The sequence below is a fragment of the Eleutherodactylus coqui genome, chromosome 2 (assembly GCF_035609145.1).
Source record: "Eleutherodactylus coqui strain aEleCoq1 chromosome 2, aEleCoq1.hap1, whole genome shotgun sequence".
In the NCBI taxonomy this organism is placed as follows: Eukaryota; Metazoa; Chordata; class Amphibia; order Anura; family Eleutherodactylidae; genus Eleutherodactylus; species Eleutherodactylus coqui.
Genome location: NC_089838.1, coordinates 47,682,314 through 47,705,582, shown reverse-complemented (window position 1 = coordinate 47,705,582; position 23,269 = coordinate 47,682,314). Strand labels below are relative to the sequence as shown.

The 23,269-nt window shown below is 49.3% G+C and overlaps 1 protein-coding gene across 1 annotated transcript in view; it reads right to left on the bottom strand.

Annotated features, from left to right (window-relative positions):
* The window catches only part of IRAG2 (inositol 1,4,5-triphosphate receptor associated 2), a 59,549-nt gene that overhangs the window by 503 nt on the left and 35,777 nt on the right, over nucleotides 1–23,269 (bottom strand). Inside the window, exons 20-38 of the mRNA XM_066590788.1 lie at nucleotides 21,481–21,521; nucleotides 19,807–19,915; nucleotides 19,076–19,211; nucleotides 16,587–16,665; nucleotides 13,382–13,425; nucleotides 13,231–13,301; nucleotides 6,957–7,070; nucleotides 6,745–6,794; nucleotides 6,531–6,585; nucleotides 6,176–6,227; nucleotides 6,074–6,101; nucleotides 4,677–4,817; nucleotides 4,339–4,473; nucleotides 3,779–3,923; nucleotides 3,663–3,700; nucleotides 3,516–3,581; nucleotides 2,040–2,098; nucleotides 1,783–1,884; nucleotides 925–1,026 (exon numbers count right to left, since the gene is read on the bottom strand). Coding sequence (XP_066446885.1) covers nucleotides 925–1,026; nucleotides 1,783–1,884; nucleotides 2,040–2,098; nucleotides 3,516–3,581; nucleotides 3,663–3,700; nucleotides 3,779–3,923; nucleotides 4,339–4,473; nucleotides 4,677–4,817; nucleotides 6,074–6,101; nucleotides 6,176–6,227; nucleotides 6,531–6,585; nucleotides 6,745–6,794; nucleotides 6,957–7,070; nucleotides 13,231–13,301; nucleotides 13,382–13,425; nucleotides 16,587–16,665; nucleotides 19,076–19,211; nucleotides 19,807–19,915; nucleotides 21,481–21,521 — 1,567 coding nt within the window. The remainder of the gene's footprint in view (nucleotides 1–924; nucleotides 1,027–1,782; nucleotides 1,885–2,039; nucleotides 2,099–3,515; nucleotides 3,582–3,662; nucleotides 3,701–3,778; nucleotides 3,924–4,338; nucleotides 4,474–4,676; nucleotides 4,818–6,073; nucleotides 6,102–6,175; nucleotides 6,228–6,530; nucleotides 6,586–6,744; nucleotides 6,795–6,956; nucleotides 7,071–13,230; nucleotides 13,302–13,381; nucleotides 13,426–16,586; nucleotides 16,666–19,075; nucleotides 19,212–19,806; nucleotides 19,916–21,480; nucleotides 21,522–23,269) is intronic.

Below are 23,269 nucleotides of genomic sequence, written 5' to 3'. Positions count from 1 at the left end.
GCATTCATAGTTCTGCTCAGTTACAGCTCTGAGCTCACTTCTTAAAGCAGCACTCTGCTTGTTCAATGGCTTTATGGAAGATGCTCTGCAGATTTGCATCCTGCCGTGGCTCGCAGCTGAGAGCAGTGCATTATGGGATCACTGCCATTCTTTTGTTGCAGCTGTAATAAGAATTATGAATGCAGCTCTGGCTGTGACGCAAGAATAACTATATATACACACCTTTTAGGATGCTGATAAGTTGGAGCGCTGCAGTATAATCCTCCCCAATGACGTGCAGACAATTCAGAACATGACATTTCTTCGGTGACTCCAGTCTCGCAAAATCACCGTTTTCACACCATATGCGCAGTATACAAGTTAACAGATGGGCGTTTCATTCGCAGGATTGGTCCGGTGTTTTTCCTCTACTTAATCATCTCCATACGCACACCTTGGCTCCTGCAGTCTTCAGCATCCATGGTTTTCACTCAGTGCACCTCACTTCCGAAACCGGCGCATTAACCCTCCCTGCTGCAGCCATGTTGTGACTCAGCTCAACTCCCTGGTAAGCTGAACAAAGGAAGTCGCTTACATGTCACATCAGCAAGGATCATCAATGCGCATGTGCCAATTCCAGAAGTGCAGCGCATGCGCAGAGTAGAAAACATGGTGGTTTCAGCTCAGGTGGAGCAGAGACATCAAGCAAGAGCCGCGATTAGTGATGGAGGGTGACGAGAGATCAGAGGAGTCTTGGAAATGAAACAAGCATCAGACCAGTAACGACTCGCTTGCGCACGGCGTGTAGATTGCGATTTTGGGGGATTAAAGTTACCGAGAAGAAACATTTCTGTTAGCGTCACCATCGCACCCCCACCTCCAGGTTGGAGCAGTTCAGGAACCGGTTTTTAGGCGACAGACTTTTAGAAATCCTGTAAAACTTACGCAGATCCGGACTTTGTCGGCGGGATGGATTTCTGGATGTAGTTGTATTTTTGAATTCGCTCTTCTTTTACATCTTCTGTTAGTTCTGCGGTCAGTTCATCCCTGGTCAATACAACAGATGGTTGTTACAGGGGAGAGAGGGCACTACGCAAATTATGTCTATGACCAGCAAGGCAGCTACACTAAGATTCCAGCTGATCACATTAAAGTGTTCGATCTTATTACACCTCCTACAGAAGTCAGCCACCTTAGCCGTCATGGAGACGCTTTTTCAGTCACTGGGTCACTATGTGGGCCCTCTTCATTTTTTTCAGCTATCCCCCTCCTCGGGGGGCCCCAAGCCCTTAAGGAAAATGGGGCGCCCTCTGTGCAAAATATCCCATACATTTTACAGGCATTGGAAGTGCCAACATACAAGACACCCAACACCCCTTTAACCAATTGAGACAATAGAGATTCCAGTAGTGCCCTCAGTTATCGTTAGCAGTAATGACCCCCATTAGTGGCCTCTGCCAGGCAGCAACCCTACAAGCAGTGCACTCTTTTTGGTAAGGCACCCGCTGCGCTGTGACCCCCAACTTCCACCCCGTGAATCTGCTCTGGCCGGTGTCTGCGTGCAGGAACACAGGAGCTAGGGGGAGGGAAAAATCAAAAGGTCACTACCCGCCGCCCTTCTGAGGTCTTGCAGCAGCTCCGGTCTCCTCATGGGAGGGGTGCCCCGTCCCTGCCCCCCCCATCCTGCTCACTGTGTGGAGACATGACAGTCTGAACCAGTCACCCGATGCTGGGGGTAGAAGGACGACTGGATTGGGCATCCAATGGGCAGAGGGCTCACGCTGTGTAATGTGCCATACTTACTCCTTTATGGCGTTCTCCTCATTAGTTTCCGGACGGGTGTAATTGTCAACAAAGCGCTGGAGCGTCGGGCGGGCATCAGTCGGCCTGGAACCCACCAGCTTCCTGCAGGAGACAGAAGGTTGTTAAAAGGGGTTCTGCTACTATAAAGAAAAAAAAAAAAAAAAGTAAATTAAGAACAGAAATCTCCCTCCTGGAAGGCCACCTTTAAGACCATCCATCACCCCAGAAGCCCCCTTACTACACAGAAGACCCCTCACCAGCTGTTCGATCTCCGGTGCTGTAACTTTCCATTAACTTTGTCTCCTCCAAATAAGTCCTGCGAAAGGGACAAATCATCAGAATCAGCGCCTGCAATACAAAACTCAAAACAAACCTCATCAGAACATTAAACCTGGCCTGAGGCACGAGGACGGAGAACCTCAAGATTATCCAACACATGCAGTACCCGAAGTGGTCACTGGATGGCACTCCACTTATACAGCACAGAGTGTGGCATCTGCTGTCCTGTAACTACTGCTCTGGCCATAGCGACTAGTTACCTTGCCGCCTTGTATTATATCCCCTTACCGCTACAGGATGCACAGTACGTCCTGCAGGTTTGGAGTCTGTATGGAGGAAGGGGGGAATTGCGGATCGCTCTATAGAATGCGGGTGCCAATCCTACAGCAAACATCGCGCACAACAGCTACGATAAGCCAGATACGTTAACCCTTTAAATGCCAATGTCTTCTGACAGCGACATTTAAATACCCCGATCGATGTTCAGGGATCCTACATGGCTCCTCGCGATAAGATTGCAGATTACCATGGCAGGTGGGGACCTTCTGAAAGGCCCTAGGGCTGTTATTGCAGATTACATTATACCACGATCTGACAGGCAATGCTATGGTATTACATCATACTGCAGGAGTGAACAAACAAAAACAAAAAAAAAAAGTTTAGAAAAAGTGTTAATAAAAAAATAGACCCTTTTGCCATATTGATAATATAAGAATCAAAATATTTAAAAAAATAAAAACCACACAATTTGGTATTGCTGAGACTGTAAAAATCCGATCAAAGTAACGCATTTACCTCGCACGGTGAATGTCAGAAAAAAAGAACACCTGAATTGTGCTTTTTTTTGTCATCCCATCTCCAAGAAAAAAAAACAAAAAAAAATGTACTGAACAGAGATCAAAAAGTTGTATGTTCTCCAAAGTGGTACCAATTGAAACTATAGGACATCTCACAAAAAACGAGCCCGCGCAAGACTAGATCGACGGAAAAATAAATAAATATTGACAGTCAGAAGACAGCGGCGGGAAAAAACAAACTATGTAAATTTGGTATCGTAGTAACCGTACCGACCCGTAGCTTAAAGTCAAGTCATTTTTGTTGCCGTGTGTACAGCGTAGAAACAAGATGCACCCAAAGATGGCAGAATTTTGTTCTGATTGTTTCCATTCACTGACAGAAGTCATACTTGTCACTCTCTGCTACAATTCTCCTATCAATCCTCTGAACTGATCACAGCAGCAGCACAAATTCCACCCCTGTGCTGATTGTTACAATGTATCAGTCTGGAGTCCTGATCTCATATGCCTCACAGATAATACTCTGGACGAGTTTTTGTCTTCCGCATGTAAACTATGAAAGTTCACATTCCCTGCCAGTAAGCAGAGATCTTGACACAGGTGAGAAGTTGAAACAGATTACAAACTAGCAGCAATGTAAATTGTGATAGAGGATACCAGTGGGGATCCGGCTCCAATGCCTCTTGGGTACGCTGGCATGCTGACTCTCCTGGCGGGTGACACCTGGCACAGAGAAGGGGAGATTCATGGATGGAGATGACAGCGACCACCCCGCCACCCAGCAGCGATCCGCTCTCGACTTACCTTACTCGCTATAGAGGTGGTCAGCTTTAGGGAATCCTCTGCAAGAGAGATATTAGAGATTACCTCTGGCCAGTAGGGGGCACCCTGACCAGACACCGGCAGGGATGAGCGCTCACCTCTCTCCACGGCGCAGCCAGAGCAGTCGCTCTGGTGCACGGCCTCCCGCAGCTCCTCCAGCTCCGCATGCTCTTTGGCGTACATCCTCTTCAGGTTCTCCACGTGCTGAATCATCACTTCCACCGCCTTACTCACTCGGCTTTCCTAAAGTACAGAGACCATCACGTCCGTGGAAAGCCCCTCCGCTTGCAGGAAGTGAATGGAAGCTGAATGCCCATCATGACAATAATTATCACAGCTGATGTTTGTTACAATGTATCCAATCCTTTGTGAGCTAAACATCCTGGACTGTTACAATGTATCACTGTGGCTACAGTGTGGAGTTCAGGCTGTGCTGCTTATAGGATTTTACATAGTCTAGACTTCTCACGGATGAGGGTTTGTTACAATGCATCAGAGGCTGAACACCACAGTTGCTGTTGAATATTTCCATTCACTAACAGCAAGAAGGGGGAACGACAAAATTATGCTTAAGCTCCCTGTACATAAAACAAGGATTTCCTCTTGCGCCGTTTTTCTGTTTATGGGTCAGAATCGCTTTTTCACGGCAAGTGCTCACCTGGTGAATGGCGCCCAGCATCTCCGAGCGGCTGGCGACTCGCACCGTGTGCTGGCTTAAGAACTGTAGACTTTTCTCCAGCTTCTTCACGATCTCCTGCGTCTGATTGTCGTCCTCACAGAACGGCGTCAGTGCCTGAGACCGGGAAACAAATACAGATATCAGAGCGCGTTACCTGCCTATTGGAGGCTGCCATTTTGTGGGCGGAGTCATTAATGAGACTTCATCAAATCAATCTCCTGACATCACTGAGGCACAATGAGCCTTGCGCCTCGTCCCCGCTTTTGATGAAAAAGGCAGGCGAGATACATATTGCTACTTTATGTAGCCACACAAACCTCCAGGAGCTTCTGGCAGCTCGCCAGCTCCTTCTTCAGGTTTTCTTCCGCCAAGTCTCTAGACCTTTCTTCAAGACGCAGCCTCTTGTCCAATGTAAAAATGTCACACTTGAAGCCGAGAGAAAGACGCAAGAACTCTGCCTAAAAAGGAAGAAAAGCTTTAGATTAGGTTATATTACATTTGACACTCCAGCAACATTCAGAGCTGCATTCATGACACTGAAATCAGGAGTTGGCAAGGATGTGGAGGCAGGGACTGTGCAAATCCTAGGCAATGTGTTTGCAGCATCTTCCAACCAGCAGTTCTCAAAGTTGCAAAACTACTACAGAGTCAGAATGAGATGACTGAAGATGTGAGCTTAGAAACATCAGCAATACTTTGAATGAAACTTTGTATGTGACTGGAGTGCAGAACACTCATGTAACCCAGAAGTAGTAAAACCCAAAGTAATCACTACCTGGAGGCTCATTCACACGGGTGTATTCAGCTTCAATCCATGAAATATGCAACATGGGCATTCCCATATTTGCACACTTATTGTGTATTTCACTGATTTCATGCATAAATGTGCAATTAATACGTATGCATCATGCCTATTTCTATGATCCCATAGACTACATACACAGCAGGTACCGGCTATTTCTCACAGCAGACACGCACGGACGCTGAGCGCAGCCATTATCCTTTTAAATGCTATCAATTCTGACATTAACATTTAAATGCTCCAATTGCCCCCCTGACGAAGGATGCAGCCTGGGGAATACATCCTCGCTTCCACCAGCAGAGCATCGTCCACTTTCTCCCCAATCACCTGTCCGTGACTCTTCAGACGCCACTTTCTCTGTACGCTTATTACAGAACACGTTTTTATAGGCCGCCCTAAAGTTTTTCTGCAAAAACTACGTTTCTCAATTGGACTTGAAGATGAAGTGTCCTTTACCCCCCTAAAAGGAGGAGACGGACGATAAAACAAACCGCCTGATCAGAGTGACCCAACTCTGTAGGGCAAGTGGGGTGTCGACATCTCTTACCGCACGCCATCTTGCTGCACCCAACTTGTTCCATAAGTTGAAGCAGGAGAAAAAGGCTTCAGCTGATGGACCAGAGCGCACCACCGACAGCCACTTTTGCTTGGCGGAAGAGACGCAGTCAGAGAGCAAAGGTACGCTAATTCTTTCCAAAAGGAAGGCAGTACTCCCAGGATGAACAAAAAACTGAAGAGGCGTGGAGAGGGTTACTTTAAAGAACTTTTCCTGTCCCAGAGGCAGTGGGGGAATCCTCCTGATAGTAATGGGGGTGCTGGGGAAGATATGCACGCAATACGGAGCGCAAATACACACGTGTAAATGAGGCTTGAAGCAGACAAAGTGACATGTGAACGCCGTGCAGAACTCACCTCCATCTCCTTTTCATTGTTTGAGCAACTGCAACAAGAGAAACAGACGTTACATATAGAATAGAGAAATACTAAGGAGCAACTTTTGCCTCTGACACTTACTGGTTCTCCTCTGCAGGCTGGGAAATCTTCACCGGAGACTCAGCGGGGGATCCTAATGTACAGAAGGCAGGAGAATCATCACAGGCTGTAAGACACAGAAGGGGAAGGGGGGGGGGGCGCACATTCTGGTGGGGGTCTCTGCACCCAACGTCTTACAATTCACAGGAAGTGTCAGAGGTTTAGTGAGGCAAATACTGCAGTTTTCCCATTGACCACTAGAAGTCAATGCTAGGCTTGAGACAGAAAGCACTTTACAGCAGGTGGTGAAGATCAGCATAACAGGGAGGGAAGGAAAGAAAGAGGGGAAGGGGGGGGGGGGAGAGAAGGAGAGAAAAGCTGTGATCCATGGACTCACCTTCCCCCGGTGGCAGCCTCTTCTCCTCACTCGCCAACTTCACGTGAAAGGAGACCTTTAAAAAAATAAAATAAAAAAAGATAAGTAACAGTCCTGCGATTTGCGCCAAATATCAGGAAGTCCTTCCTATTATACTGACAGGGGTGGAGGGATATATTCGCTGTTGTAACAGCTGGGAGTTTTAGTCCTCAGCCCCTCTATTAAGTCTACTCACATTGCCGCCATCTTTGGAACCATGCTCAGATCTGTGTTGTACGGAGGCGGCTACAAGAAAGATATTGTAAATTATACAACTTGCCAAACAAGTGTGGTGCACAATTCTGTCAAGATGGTGGCCGCCTTAATATCTAACCCACTCCGACACCCATCAGTGCATCTTACAAACGCCAAGTTACTTCCTGACACTTTATTCATCCGAATATTTACAGTCATTCGTAGCGAGATCTGACTCCTCAGAACGTTCTGCTGCGTTTTTCTTCTCGGTGCCATCTTTACTTTCCGTGTCAGAGCCTTTTTGTTGAATCAGCAATTCAGCATCAGCTGCAGAGAGAAAGGGGTTAACAGTCATAGTAACACAAGCGGCACTGGATGGACATTTGTCTTTTCAGCCTGGCATACTATTACCCCCCTTGTTGATCCAGAGGAAAAAAAAAAAAGGCAGAAGCCAATTTTTTGGGAAAAAAAAAAATGCCTTCCCAACTCCATAACGGTAGTCAGAATAATCCCTGGATCAATAGTCTTCAGAGTCAAGTTCTTTATTGACTCAAAGTCCGGCAGTCGGAAGATCCCCGGATCAACAACCCCACTGGTCATTTAAGGTCTATATCCTGTAATATCATAGCGCTCTAGAATGACATCTAGTCCCCTCTTAAACTCCTCTATGGATTTTGCCATCACCACATCTTCAGGCAGAGTTCCAGTCTCACTGCTCTTACAGTAAAGAACCCTCTTATGTGTTCGTGATGAAACCTGCTTTCTTCTAGACATAGCGGATGCCCTCTTGTTACTGTCGCAGTCCTGGGTATAAACAGATCATGGGAGAGATCCTTGTATTGGCCCCTCATGTATTTATACATAGTTATTTGATCACCCCTTAGCCGTCTTTTTTCTAGAGTAAATAATCCCAATTTGGATAGCCTCTCTGGGTATTCCAGTCCTCTCATTCAGTTTATTAATTCAGTCGCCCTTCTTTGAACCCCCTCCAGCACTGTAACATCTTTCCTGAGCACCGGTGACCAGAACTTTGTGCAGTATTCCATGTGGGGCCTGACAAGAGGATAATGTTCTTGTCCCTCGCCCCAATACCTCTTTTAATGCACCCCAAGATTTTATTAGCCTTTGAAGCAGCTGACTGGCATTGGTTACTCCAGTTCAGTCTCCAGTCCACTAGTACCCCCAGGTTTTTTTTCCATCTCCCTTTCCCCTAGCAGTACCCAGTTTAGTGTATATTGGTGACATCCGTTTCTCCTGCCCGTGTGCATAACCTTACATTTTTCAACATTGAACTTCATTTGCCATTTTTCTGCCCAAGCCCCCAGCTTGTCCAGGTCCATTTGTAGCCCCACATTGTCCTCCGTTGCATTGATTATATTGTATAATTTTGTGTCATCTGCAAATATTGATATTTTGCTGTGCAGCCCCTCTATCAGGTCGTTGATAAATATATTGAACAGAATGGGGCCCAATACTGAACCCTGTGGCACCCCGCTAGAGACAGTGGCCCAATCAGAGTACGAACCATTTATTACCACCCTCTCTCTGCTTTCTATCTCTAAGCTAATTCTTTACCCAAATACACACGTTTTCGCCCAGTCCCAGCGGTCTCATTTTATATATTAGCCTATTATGCGGCACGGTGTCAAATGCTTTAGAGAAATCCAGATATACGAGATCAATAGACTCTCCCAGGTCCAGCCTAGAGCTTACTTCATTGTAGAAGCTGATCAGATTGGTCTGACATGATCGACCCCTCACGAACCCATGCTGGTGAGGAAGTATTCCGTTGTTCTCCTCGAGGTATTCCATGATGGCGTCTCTCAGAAACCCCTCGAATATTTTTCTAAATTATTGAAGTGAGACTTACCAGTCTGTAGTTACCAGGCTCTCTTCTTGACCCCTTTTTGTATATTGGAACCACATTGGCAATGCGCTAATCCAGTGCTACAACCCCGATCTCTATAGTGTCCATAAATATAGGAAATAGTTCATCACATCACTTCGTTCCCTTAGAACCCTTGGTTGTATTCCATTTGGGCCCGGCGATGTCAAATTTTTTTTTTTTAGCCGAGTTTTCATTTCCTCCTGCGTTAGGCAGGTAATACTTAGCGAGGAGTTCAATTTATGCCCCTGCATCTTGTATGACATTTTTTTCCCCCTTGTGAATATACTAAAGAAAAAACTATTCCCCCTCCTCCACACACAATCCTCTTCTATGATTTCTCCTGCATTATTTGTTAAAGGGCCAGTGCAAATCCTTCTACAGTTTATAATTAGCATTTTCCTGGCTTCAAGTGCTCCCGCAAAAGCTGGTGATGAGCAATATGGCCGTTGCGAATGTGATGATATCTGCTGTACAATTGCCATTTAGGAGTCAGGAGGGATAATACACGAGGAGGCGAAATGGCAGCCACCCGGCTCATCACACAGCTCTACCAGAAACCGTGCAATGCAGCAGAGCCGGAAAGTTCCGGTTCCAGGGTACGAGGATGAGGAAGTTGTATAAATGTCTGTAGCGGCCCTCTTCCTCTATGAGCCCTAATACTGGACGCATTTCAGAACAAACCGCTACAGAGCCGGCAATCATTTAATTACAGTCATCAGCACGTCGTGTTGTAGTTAAAAATATTGACAGTTTGAGACTTAAAAGAGGCAGTTGAGCATTTAAAGGGGCCGCAGACAGACTGCAATATCAAGATGTGGGTTCAAGTCTCATGTCATTCAAAATGTTTTACTTATAAGCCACACCCATTTAAAGCAAAACTCTGCACCATTGTGGATCTATGAGCAGCCAGCGCTGAGTGAGGGGGCAGGAGGGAGCACCTCCCTACATACAGCTATATACCAGCCAGCGCTGGGGTGGCCAAAGCTTCCTACATATAGCCAGCACTGGGGGTGGGAAGGGGGGGGCGGGGTTGAGGGAGCAGCTCCCTACGTACCAGTCACCGCTAGGGGGGGGGAAGCAGCTCCCTACGTACCAGTCACCGCTAGGGGGGGGAAGCAGCTCCCTACGTACCAGTCACCGCTAGGGGGGGGAAGCAGCTCCCTACGTACCAGTCACCGCTAGGGGGGGGAAGCAGCTCCCTACGTACCAGCCACCGCTAGGGGGGGGAAGCAGCTCCCTACGTACCAGCCACCGCTAGGGGGGGGAAGCAGCTCCCTACGTACCAGCCACCGCTAGGGGGGGGAAGCAGCTCCCTACGTACCAGCCACCGCTAGGGGGGGGAAGCAGCTCCCTACGTACCAGCCACCGCTAGGGGGGGGGGGGAAGAAGCTCCCTACGTACCAGCCACCGCTAGGGGGGGGAAGCAGCTCCCTACGTACCAGCCACCGCTAGGGGGGGGGGAAGCAGCTCCCTACGTACCAGCCACCGCTAGGGGGGGGGGGGGAAGCAGCTCCCTACGTACCAGCCACCGCTAGGGGGGGGAAGCAGCTCCCTACGTACCAGCCACCGCTAGGGGGGGGAAGCAGCTCCCTACGTACCAGCCACCGCTAGGGGGGGGAAGCAGCTCCCTACGTACCAGCCACCGCTAGGGGGGGGAAGCAGCTCCCTACGTACCAGCCACCGCTAGGGGGGGGAAGCAGCTCCCTACGTACCAGCCACCGCTAGGGGGGGGAAGCAGCTCCCTACGTACCAGCCACCGCTAGGGGGGGGGGAAGCAGCTCCCTACGTACCAGCCACCGCTAGGGGGGGGAAGCAGCTCCCTACGTACCAGCCACCGCTAGGGGGGGGAAGCAGCTCCCTACGTACCAGCCACCGCTAGGGGGGGGGAAGCAGCTCCCTACGTACCAGCCACCGCTAGGGGGGGGGAAGCAGCTCCCTACGTACCAGCCACCGCTAGGGGGGGGGAAGCAGCTCCCTACGTACCAGCCACCGCTAGGGGGGGGAAGCAGCTCCCTACGTACCAGCCACCGCTAGGGGGGGGGAAGCAGCTCCCTACGTACCAGCCACCGCTAGGGGGGGGAAGCAGCTCCCTACGTACCAGCCACCGCTAGGGGGGGGAAGCAGCTCCCTACGTACCAGCCACCGCTAGGGGGGGAAGCAGCTCCCTACGTACAAGCCACCGCTGGGGGGGGGGGGGGGCGGAAGCAGCTCCCTACGTACCAGCCACCGCTAGGGGGGGGGGGGGGGGAAGCAGCTCCCTACGTACCAGCCACCGCTAGGGGGGGGGGGGGGGGGGGAAGCAGCTCCCTACGTACCAGCCACCGCTAGGGGGGGGGGAAGCAGCTCCCTACGTACCAGCCACCGCTAGGGGGGGGGGGGGGGGGGGGGGAAGCAGCTCCCTACGTACCAGCCACGGGGGGGGGGGGGGGGGGGGAGAAGCAGCTCCCTACGTACCAGCCACCGCTAGGGGGGGGAAAGCAGCTCCCTACGTACCAGCCACCGCTAGGGGGGGGGGGGGGGGGAGCAGCTCCCTACGTACCAGCCACCGCTAGGGGGGGAAGCAGCTCCCTACGTACCAGCCACCGCTAGGGGGGGGGGGGGGGAAGCAGCTCCCTACGTACCAGCCACCGCTAGGGGGGGGGGGGGGGGGAAGCAGCTCCCTACGTACCAGCCACCGCTAGGGGGGGGGGGGGGGAAGCAGCTCCCTACGTACCAGCCACCGCTAGGGGGGGGGGGGGGGAAGCAGCCCCCTACGTACCAGCCACCGCTAGGGGGGGGGGAAGCAGCTCCCTACGTACCAGCCACCGCTAGGGGGGGGAAGCAGCTCCCTACGTACCAGCCAACGCTAGGGGGGGGGGGGGGGGGAAGCAGCTCCCTACGTACCAGCCACCGCTAGGGGGGGGGGGGGGGGGGGAAGCAGCTCCCTACGTACCAGCCACCGCTAGGGGGGGGGGGGGGGGGAAGCAGCTCCCTACGTACCAGCCACCGCTAGGGGGGGGGGGGGGGAAGCAGCTCCCTACGTACCAGCCACCGCTAGGGGGGGGAAGCAGCTCCCTACGTACCAGCCACCGCTAGGGGGGGGAAGCAGCTCCCTACGTACCAGCCACCGCTAGGGGGGGGAAGCAGCTCCCTACGTACCAGCCACCGCTAGGGGGGGGAAGCAGCCCCCTACGTACCAGCCACCGCTAGGGGGGGGAAGCAGCTCCCTACGTACCAGCCACCGCTAGGGGGGGGAAGCAGCTCCCTACGTACCAGCCACCGCTAGGGGGGGGGGGGAAGCAGCTCCCTACGTACCAGCCACCGCTAGGGGGGGGGGGGGGGTCGGGGGGGGAAGCAGCTCCCTACGTACCAGCCACCGCTAGGGGGGGGGGGGGGGGGGGAAGCAGCTCCCTACATACCAGCCACCGCTAGGGGGGGGGGGGAAGCAGGTCCCTACGTACCAGCCACCGCTAGGGGGGGGGGGGGAAGCAGCTCCCTACATACCAGCCACCGCTAGGGGGGGGGGGAAGCAGCTCCCTACGTACCAGCCACCGCTAGGGGGGGGGAAGCAGCTCCCTACGTACCAGCCACCGCTAGGGGGGGGAAGCAGCTCCCTACGTACCAGCCACCGCTAGGGGGGGGAAGCAGCTCCCTACGTACCAGCCACACACCAGCCGCCACTAGAGGGAGCAGCTCCCTACATACAGCCACACACCAGCCGCCACTAGAGGGAGCAGCTCCCTACATACAGCCACACACCAGCCGCCACTAGAGGGAGCAGCTCCCTACATACAGCCACACACCAGCCGCCACTAGAGGGAGCAGCTCCCTACATACAGCTACACACCAGCCGCCACTAGAGGGAGCAGCTCCCTACATACAGCTACACACCAGCCGCCACTAGAGGGAGCAGCTCCCTACATACAGCTACACACCAGCCGCCACTAGAGGGAGCAGCTCCCTACATACAGCTACACACCAGCCGCCACTAGAGGGAGCAGCTCCCTACATACAGCTACACACCAGCCGCCACTAGAGGGAGCAGCTCCCTACATACAGCTACACACCAGCCGCCACTAGAGGGAGCAGCTCCCTACATACAGCTACACACCAGCCGCCACTAGAGGGAGCAGCTCCCTACATACAGCTACACACCAGCCGCCACTAGAGGGAGCAGCTCCCTACATACAGCTACACACCAGCCGCCACTAGAGGGAGCAGCTCCCTACATACAGCTACACACCAGCCGCCACTAGAGGGAGCAGCTCCCTACATACAGCTACACACCAGCCGCCACTAGAGGGAGCAGCTCCCTACATACAGCTACACACCAGCCACCACTAGAGGGAGCATTCTAATCCACAATAAACCTCACTAGCCAAGCCAGAAACCTCCTGCACACTGATTGGGGGTAAAAACCCTGAAAACAGATGTCTGTATGGATTCTGGCTTTCGGTTTTCAATTTTATAAAAGGTTTGTATTAGGGGTCAGACATTGATTTGCAGGAATGCTGCCATCCAATAGGTGGCGCTGCAGAGGTATTGTTTCATCTACCACATGAAAGTACTATATAGGACAGGAGACATAGTGCCCCTCTCCTTAAAGGAACAGTCACTGACCAGGTGACGTCAAGGTGTTGTCGAGGGAGGACGCTGCGCCGTCGGCTGAAGTCTCGGCATTCACAGAGATGCTGCAAAGAAAAAGAAAAAATGATGAATTAGGAAAAAAGCAGCAAAGAACATGATGAATTCCACATTTCAGAACCCTCACCTGGCCGCGTCTGCAGTCTCTGGACGATCATCAGCGCAAATCTCCTGAAACAGGACATGAGGGGTTAATCTCTGCTGCGGGAATGTCACACAGTAACTGCCACATCCAACGCCTCGTTCTGTCCGGCAGTTTGTGGCCACTCAACTTTTCTGCAGCCTAGAATAGATTGGCCAGGCGGATGCATGGAGACCGCGATGGACAGCGAGTAATGGTGGCCACATCCAGTAACCGCTACGGGAGTAAATCCCGAGGTCCTGTGTGGCTGCAGATGTACGTCTCCAGCTGTACAATGTGTAGATGCATCACATCGGATCCCACTCAGCCTCTAACTTCCAGAATAGAATGCTAGATTGGCAGTGAAGACCGACAGCAACAGAGCAGGAGGAAGGGGTGGCAGCTGGAGAGCTTATGCTCCACGGTCATCACGACCTCCAGCGGCAGCATCCGTCCTGCGCCCGTATAAAAACCACATCGTGTAAACTGCGGAGACGGAAACAATCATATTTACACAGAGAATTCTTTGCAGATTCAGTCAGGAAGCGACAGACAAGGGGGAAGAGGAACCGACCGTGCAAGATAATGGCACGGGGAACTCCCTGCGGCCCCCGATAAGATAACGTCAGACACAGGAAACCTCCACATGACAGATGCAGATCAGTTCCTGGACATGCTAGTGATAACCAATATGGCTGCCATTACCGCCCAGTGACACACGTGCGGAGTGCATCCCGACCTGCGCAGGACTCAGGGCGGGTTATGGCAACTGACTAATGCAGACTCCATTAGACGGTGCAGATGAGCTGGACAGCCACCTCCCTCTCTCATGCTTTACACTGCAGCTTTGCTCCATTGGGATATGGTTGTGATCAGCGACTCCTATAGACAAATCAGCTAAACTAGTCTAAAAGCCCCCTCCCCTCTATACTTCCAGCAGGCAGTCTGAACAGGCAGAGCTGCAGTGTAAAACAGGAGATCAGCAGGAAGCCAGAACATTGCCAGCAAGGAGCAAATTATAGAACTGGCATCATATATGTAATATCACCCAATCCTCTTATAATGCTCCAATGCGGATATAAACTCCAGAGATATCATATGTGACTGATATTAGCTGCTCCTCTTAAAACGCTCTAGTATAGATATTGCATATATAAGAGGATCAGCTGCATCTCTTATAACACTCCAGCACTGATATAAGAAGAACTGCGGATATCAGTCACATATACGTCGTCTTTGGAGGTTATAACGCTCCAGCATGATCTAACCTCCAGACTGTAGTGTTTTGGTTTCAAGTGTCCCTTGGTAACTTCTACTTGAGTCACCTGAAAGAGGAAGCAGGAGCGCTCAGTGGCAGGAGAGCTGCACTCATCATTCACTTCATGCAAATCCCTGCTATTTTTTGCTGTCTGATTTGACTCTGTAGATATTCAGTTGAGGGTCAATAACGAGCTGCGGCATTAACTCCAAAGCATCTGCTGTGAATAACGGCATCTCATCCGTCCCTATAAGAGGTCTGTTCAAGTTAACGGCAGCAACACAAATACTGTGCTGGCAGTTTGTTACAATGTATCAGAGTGGAGAGCATTGTTGGAGAGGATTGTCTACACTGGATACATTGTAGCAAACCCTTCGCTGTGAGAATTAAAAGGTCACAAACTGTTTTCAGACTCCGGATGTAGTCCTAGTTTCAGGGACTTTGAAAGAACGTACTTCAGATATGCAGACCCCCTAATACAAACAAAGTGTTAACCATATTTCGCCATCGCCCCCCCCCCCCCCTCCTCCTCCGCCGCAGGAATTTGTATATTCAGTGTCCATCTCTTTAATGAGTCCACAACGGGGCTGACAGGAGGAGTTACCCTCCGCCGCCTCTTCAGCTACTTAGAGCCGAGACTTACAGACACACTTGGGATTATTACACTAAACAGTGATCATCGCGCCAAACACTTAGATTAACTCCTCCACAGCCAGCTGTGCCAAATAGTAGGGACTGCAGATACATAGACGATGGGCTGCGGCACGGGGTGACATCAGGGGCAATAGCTTCCAGGTTTTCCTTCACCCAGAGCAAATCCATTTTCTGCTGCCCCAACACAAAGCCAAATGGGCCAAAACCATGGCCGAGGCGCTCGCCATCACTGTTCCTGAACCCGCCCACCACACCACAGAGTGCCGCACCGCGCCTCATTTCAGAGTCATGCCTCCAAATACCCTCTATAATGTGGCCTCTAATGTAGGAAAGACATGCACGCTGAGGCGGCAGGGCAGCTCCACACGTGTCCTAGAGGTCCAAGGACCCGCGATAAAGAGCTAACAAAGGCAGCCAGCCAGAAAAGCGGACTCATATGCCATCTGCCTGCTTCTGTGCGCATTCTAAAAGGAGATTAGTAATATAAAAAGGTCAGACTGTAGAAAACACACGACTCCCAACCGCTGCAGAAAATTCAGCCTGATAGTCCTCCCACCCAGAGCAGCCCCACCACAATCCCCACCACACCGCTCAACATTTCTTTATGGTAGACTAAAACGGAATTCTTGTACATAGGGGGCAGTATTATAGCAGCTACATTCTTGTACATGGGGGCAGTATTATAGCAGCTACATTCTTGTACATAGGGGAGCAGTATTATAGCAGATACATTCTTGTACATGGGGGCAGTATTATAGTAGCTCTATTCTTGTACAAGTGGGCAGTATTATAGTAGCTCTATTCTTGTACATGGGGCAGTATTATAGTAGCTCTATTCTTGTACATGGGAGCAGTATTATAGTAGCTCTATTCTTGTACATGGGAGCAGTATTATAGTAGCTCTATTCTTGTACATGGGAGCAGTGTTATAGTAGCTCTATTCTTGTACATGGGAGCAGTGTTATAGTAGCTCTATTCTTGTACATGGGAGCAGTGTTATAGTAGCTCTATTCTTGTACATGGGAGCAGTGTTATAGTAGCTCTATTCTTGTACATGGGAGCAGTATTATAGTAGCAATATTCTTGTACATGGGAGCAGCATTATAGTAGCTATATTCTTGTACATAGGGAGCAGCATTATAGTAGCTATATTCTTGTACATAGGGAGCAGTATTATAGTAGTTATATTTTTGTACATAGGAGTATTGTAGTTATATTCTTGTACATAGGGGGCAGTATTATAGTAGTTCTATTCTTGCACATAGGAGGCAGTATTTCTATCTCTAGCCTTGTTCTTACCTCGGGGAAAGTTTTTTCCATCTCAGAGCCTTTTACAATGTCTTCATCTGTCTGGACCCCAACAGTTACAGTGGTCAGTCTAATGTGGAAATAAAAAAAATAGAATGTGTCAGTTTTAATCACTTTTGGTCTCACTTCGCTTTTTCTTTTCCCCTTACTTACAGGAAAGTTGTCTCAGAATAACACTCTCTCTGAATTGTATTTTATAGACCGGCTGAGGATCCCATGCTCCTCACCCCAGCAGTTGCTGTTGTAGACAAAAGGACAATCTCCTCTACTGCTATCAGTTATCAGCCATTACAGCGGGGGAGAGTAGACTATAATGTTCTTCAATGGGACAAGTGACATGAAGTGCGGGAACTTCCCGGCCCCCATTATTACTTGTGTCATATATCTGCAGTGCTGGGAACCTTCCATGTGTGACTGACATCAGCGACTCCATAGACAGCGTTCTAACCCCTGCACCATAGGGTTACTGGCTCTTTAAATGCTGCTGTAACAACGTGGCGCTCTGAACACCTGGTAGGTTTCACTTAAGACTCGATGTCTGTCTTTTGGTTTTTGTAATTGGAACAGAAAAAAAGCAAAACTTTCCTCCAGCTGCCAGAATGGAGAACTGGAAACTGCGATTTACTCAATTACAGCAACACCAGGATGTGGACGCCCGGTGAAAGAGGGCGACGCTGAAAAAGGGTGTCCGTGCAGAGGTGAAGGGTCACCATGACGCAGAAAATGGTCATTTGCAAATTAATCCAAATTGGATACGGAGCCAAGGTCTTCATCGAAACACCAAAAGCGGCAGCAGCTTCTACCCCAGACGCCCAGCGTGACACCATACGAGTGAACTGCGCCAGCGAATACAACTTCATCCTTCTAGAATCAAAAGTTCTGCAACTGCTAGTTGACTTTGTCTCAATTCACCTTTTTTAAGATCTCTGCTTTTGTCAGCGAATGGGGATATTTTTATATTAAAAGCTTAAAAATCTTCCTGATCCAAAATGTCTCACAGCTGGAGGTTTGCTACAGTTTATCATTGCTGCCAATGCACTAAATAGAGCAGCACAAATCCCTCTCCTTCCGACAGTCTGTACTTCGGGATGATACGTCGTGTCAGAGGATTGTGTAGCCTGGATACGACTGGAAAAGCTGCAGCAGGAGAGAGAATTAGGTGTTCCTTCCATCCCAATGCCCACACTCACTGACAGCAAGCAGAGATACTAAACCAAATTTACAGAATACTTCTAATAGACCTCAACAGCCATGAACCAGCTGTAATATTAGTCAGAGAAACACACACTGATATCATTTTTGCAAACCCACGATAAGTTTTTTTCAATGATAACGCGATGCATTTTTAAACGTATCGCTGCACAAGTTTTCAGACTCTCCTAAAATAATAGATGTGCTGCGAGAGAAAAAAAGTCTCACGTGCAGATACTCATGTACAATAATTGGCCCTTTCCATAAAAATGCACAGAAATCATGTGAGGGGGGAATTTAAAAAATATATGTATCAATTGAAATTATAAAATGCACCTGAAGTCGAGGCCTGGAAGCCCCCACCCCCCCGCTAAGTCTCCAAGTATATACATTGATAGCAGCTGCCCCCCCAGTATATACACCGTTGCCCCTCCGCCTTACCACTGTATGTCTTGATACCAGTGCCCCCCTCCCCCCAAGTACATACCCTGCCGCTCTATAGATGGTCACATTGGCGCGGTTAGAAGCTTCTGTGAGCGGTCTGTGCCCAGAAGGGAAAGTTTACACCCTGATTTGTTTATCTCCTCATTCTTTCCACACGTATGTGTCGTCTCCAAGCTTTGCATGTGATCAGCATAATGTACCCAAAAGAGAAGTGAAGTGAACATTGACTCCCACCCCGCAGTGCAGGGGCGGACATGACATAAGAGGGCGCTTAAAGGGGGTGTCCAGGTTAGAAAATCATGGCTGCTTTTTTTCCCCGAACACAGCACCCTTGTCCAGAAGGTTGTGTCGGGTATATGGGGTCAGTTCCCATTCATTTCAATGGAGCAGAGCTGTAATACAAGACACAACCTTATGGACAAGGGTCTTCGAAGAAAGCAGCCATGTTTTTACAACTGAGCCCCCTCCCTTTAAGGGCATCTCTGTGTTTGGGATAGCTGGACGGCAACCAATATGGAAGCCATTACTGCTCTAGTTGGGGGTTGTTAGCCTGAACGGAGGAGGGGGGGGGGGGGGGGGCTCTCACGACTGTAGGAAAGTTGAATTAGAACAAGTTTGGACAGCAATCGCGCAGCTTTCATGTAAACCTACTACAAACTGCTCATTTCACAAAGAAAATTGCGCAATTTTTCAGTCGCCCTTTAAGTTTCTACCGGTCCTTGGGGGTCACTAAGGAAAGGGGTGTGCACAGTTTTGCAACCATTCAGCACATGTAACAGGAGCAGCTCTGCTCCGAGTGTCCCTCTATCCACCCCCGCCATCCCGCAGTCCGTGGCTGCACTCACCGCGGCGAGATCAGTGAACCTTCCTGTGACGCTGCAGATCCTCTCAGCTTTCTGTCCCGCAGTTCAGGGTCGGGTTTCCAGTGATTTGCTGTTGCCAGGTGACGATTCACCGTTCGATGCTCGTCCGCCGCCGCATCTGTAACGTAGATAATACAACTTATAGAATAGTTTCCTACAGCCGGAGTAAGGGGTGGGTGGGGCGATTTAACAAGAAATAGGACACAAAAGCGTTAATCTACTTCATTTAGGAGACTCTTCTATTCAGGTCCCAACCAGCGACATATCAGGATTTGCTATTTAAGCGATTTCCTTATATTCTATGACAGGACGTCCACGCTGCAGCCGCCGGAGATCCCATATAGTTATGTAGACTGTGGGATGGGGCATATCTGGAAATCTGGAGTGTGGCGCCATCTGCCACCCGCCATCTTTGCTATGTCACCCAGAGGCTCCCCCCTGAGTTTTCTGGCAGTCACAATGACCGCGCATGTGCATCTGTTTAATTGTGGTGCGCTAGTCTTCTGTGCCCAATATCAAACAGGTACTACATTATCCCGACTTCACGGCTCCCCAAATGCACTCTGTGCCTAGATAACAGCATTGAAGGAGTCGCGGATACTTGGAACCGATGCCTCGCGGGGGGCACTGCAAGCACAGAGTGTGCAATAACCCTGCATCGGCAGAATGACCCCCTAAACGCAGCACAGATTTATCTTAGCCGTAGGGGTTACCCAATATCGGTGCGTATCCAAGCAGATCCTCCTTGCCGGGTTCAGCCTGAAGACGTCCGGAGGAGCAGCGGGATTCTGGGATACTGAACTCTTCACAAATGTAACTTGTCTGGAAGAGAAGACTTTGTATATAGAGGAGCAAATATTTACTCTTCGGACCCCCCCATAACACGAGATCTGGGAAGGAGGTTCCCCACACCCGGCCCGGCCCCCCCACACCCACCCCGACCCCCTAGCTGCAGCTGTTCCAGGCTGTACAAGTTACCAGTCCGTGGAGAGGAATCCTGAGCAGTGGAGAGGACCACACACCCTCCTCCACGTGTCGGGTGCACCACCTGAGCGCCGGACCCTCTACACCCCCTAATTAGCAGGTCTGCAGCATCCGTGTCTTCTCAGATTGTGTATATCTCGGAAAGCTGGGCAACAACTCAGATGGCACGACAACTCCCACTGGAGCGATTGTACCTACAAAATCCCTTATACAGCAAATACAGGACAGAAGTGCAAATGTGTAGGTAGATATAATATATATATATTCATATAAGTCTTTGTCAGCAACACTTCGGCCCCCAGAAGTAGTTATGGTTTTACTGCAGAATCTAGCATGCGGTTCCAACCCTGGTAGATCTGTAAGTGATGAGTTGTGGTGATTAGATGAATGGTCTTGTCACCGGAGGCCCTAAAAGTGGTTCCCCCTTTGACCTATAAGAGGCTCTCAGAAGCACCTTGTGTGTAGTGACCTCTTCTTCCGCTTGTGTAGAGCTGGTTGGCCACTAGATGCCTCTATGTCGCAGAAAGGAGATTTCACCCCATTACCAGAGTCTGAGAGGGGCGCATAATTGGGATGTGAGAAGCTGGATGGTCGTATCGATGAATTCTCCCCCACCAGCCATTCTGTCCAGACTGTTAGGGGGTGTTGGGACCAGTGGATGGGGGCACACAAGGTGACCGGGCTCAGCACGCCCCCTACAGACCACTAATAGAGAAGCGTCTGACCAGACTGTTAGGAGGTGTTGGGACCAGTGGATGTGTGAGGGCACATAAGGTAACAGAGCTCAGCACACCCCCCTATAGAAGACCAGTAGAGGAGCGTCTGATTGTCTGATAAGCACAAGCAGCTCCAACTGCTCTATCATCCGCCATCTAGAGAAAGTTTCTTTCCATCCGACATCCTTCTAGTGAGGAGTGACTGGTGGGGAAGGGGTAAGTTACCGACAACGAGCGTCTCCACACCGCATAGGTAGGCCATTCAGCACTCTAGGGAAGGGGAGTTGTACATTGGTCACACAACAGGTCAGTCTTAAAACTGAATTTGTCAGAAAAGAAAACAGCGGAAAGGGCAAAGTTAGACGTCCGTCACCAAAATGATAAGTTCTACACAACTACAGCCACCGTCACCTCCAACAATAAATAGTTCATCCCCCACTACTTTATATTCAGCAACAAGCAGCTCGGCCAGGCGTTTGTACGGATTATGGGAGGCAAGTCGTAACAAGCTATGGTGAGGGCAGGAGGATCGGGCATTGAAGTCCAACCCTCCCCCCCACCCCAACATCTGTGAGGGAAAGGTTGGTGTACCCCCAAACACATCGTAGACTCATCTGACTCCATAGTTATCAGTGGATTCAGACAACTGAACTCTGTACGGGTCATTAACAGGATGAGGAGATCTACCTGGTGATCCGGTGATTGGCCCCGCTGGACATCAACCGGCTCTGGAAGAAAGAAAGAACATATTCAAGACGTTTCACCCTCTGAGGCTTCAACAGCCCAAAAAAAACCAAAACAAAAACAAAACTACTAGAATGTGTGACCCAAGCCGGCGACAAAAACATTACTGCATCATACAAAGCAAGGACAAGTGGTGGAAGATTAACCCCTTCTAGACCAGAGATTGTTCCTTTTTCCCCCCACTTTAGAAGAGCCACAACATTAGTTTTCCATTTCCTCTGCCGTGCGAGGGCTTGTTTTTTTACAAGACAAGTTGTATTTTTTTTTAAATGGTACCACAATGTACTGGAAAAAATAAAAAAAATTAAGTGGTGAGAAAAAGAACCACTAAAATTCAATGGTGCTTTTTTAGTGTGTTTTTTTTTTTACAGTGCAGTAAAAATGACAGGCAAGCTTTGTTTGGCGAGCACGATTACGGCGATGACACAATTTTGAGTTTTTATTCTATTTTTTTTTTAAATACATTTTTTTCCTAAACAAAATTTGCTTTCCCTTTGCCGTGTATTACGAGAGCTGCAACTTTTTTTTTTTTTAAATCAATTGGGCAGTGTGAGGGCTCTTTTTTTAATAAGGCGAGATGTAGGTCTTATTTGTACTATTTTTGGAACACAAGTCTTTTTGATCATTTTGTTTTACTCACTATTCCGGGAGCAATTCTGGAATTTTTTACTTCCTCGAGGCAATCACCGTGCGGGAAAAATATGCTAATATTTCGATAGTTTGAATTTTATGTACACAGCGATACCAAGTAGGTGGGTGTTTTAAATAGTTTACATTTTTTTAGTGGGGAAAGTCAGAAAATGGGGGCTTTCGAACTGGTTAAATCTTTATAAAAAATGTATACATAACATTCGGGACTTGAACTTACTATCATTTGCACTATATACTGCAGTACTTCAGTACTGCAGTATATACTGTAGTATATGATTTTTGATAATGCCAGAGGCAGGACTTGATAGACCTCTATGCATGGTGGCCCTGGGTGCCTTCAGTAGCCTCCAAACTACCATGCTAGTTTATTGGCACCCCTTGCTCGCTGACTGTTTAAAGCTGACCGCACATCTAACTGTGGCATCTAAAGAGTTAACCAGTAAGTGCCGTGATCATAGTTTGCTCCAATCGTCGCAGTTAAGTATGGAGCTGACTCTGCTCCCGAGCCCACTCCACACACCCTTCCCGGCCAGCCAACGTAAATTTACATTAGGCGGTTGTGAAAGGATTAAATGCAGATAAAGTGGCAAAGGATGTCATGGAAAAAAAATTAGTTCATTAAGAATATACAAACAAATCTACATACAAATTAAGCAAAAAAAAGAAAAAAAGATTTAAAAAAAGCAAAAAAAACACAAACGTTACAACTAATTATACATTTACAATTCAGCCCCTGAAAGTGGCGCTGACAGGAGGGATGCAAACCTAACACGCAAATTCAGAAACCAAAAACTTTGAAAAACTAGACGTCCAACCCAATTCTATCATTCCGTACAAATTACTTGTTCACACATGAAGACCATGAAAAGGAAAGACAAATCACTCCTCCACGACCTGGATGTAAGGTGCCACCTGCGCGTTTCAGGCTTTTTTTTTCCAATTTTTCATAACTTTCCTCTTCTGTAGTACAAAAACGTAAAAAACTCAAAAGATGAATTTCAGAAACAAAAAAAAAAAAAAAAAAAAAGAAAAAAGAAAAAAAGCTAAAATAAACTGAATGGCCCCTACAATAGAGTAACCG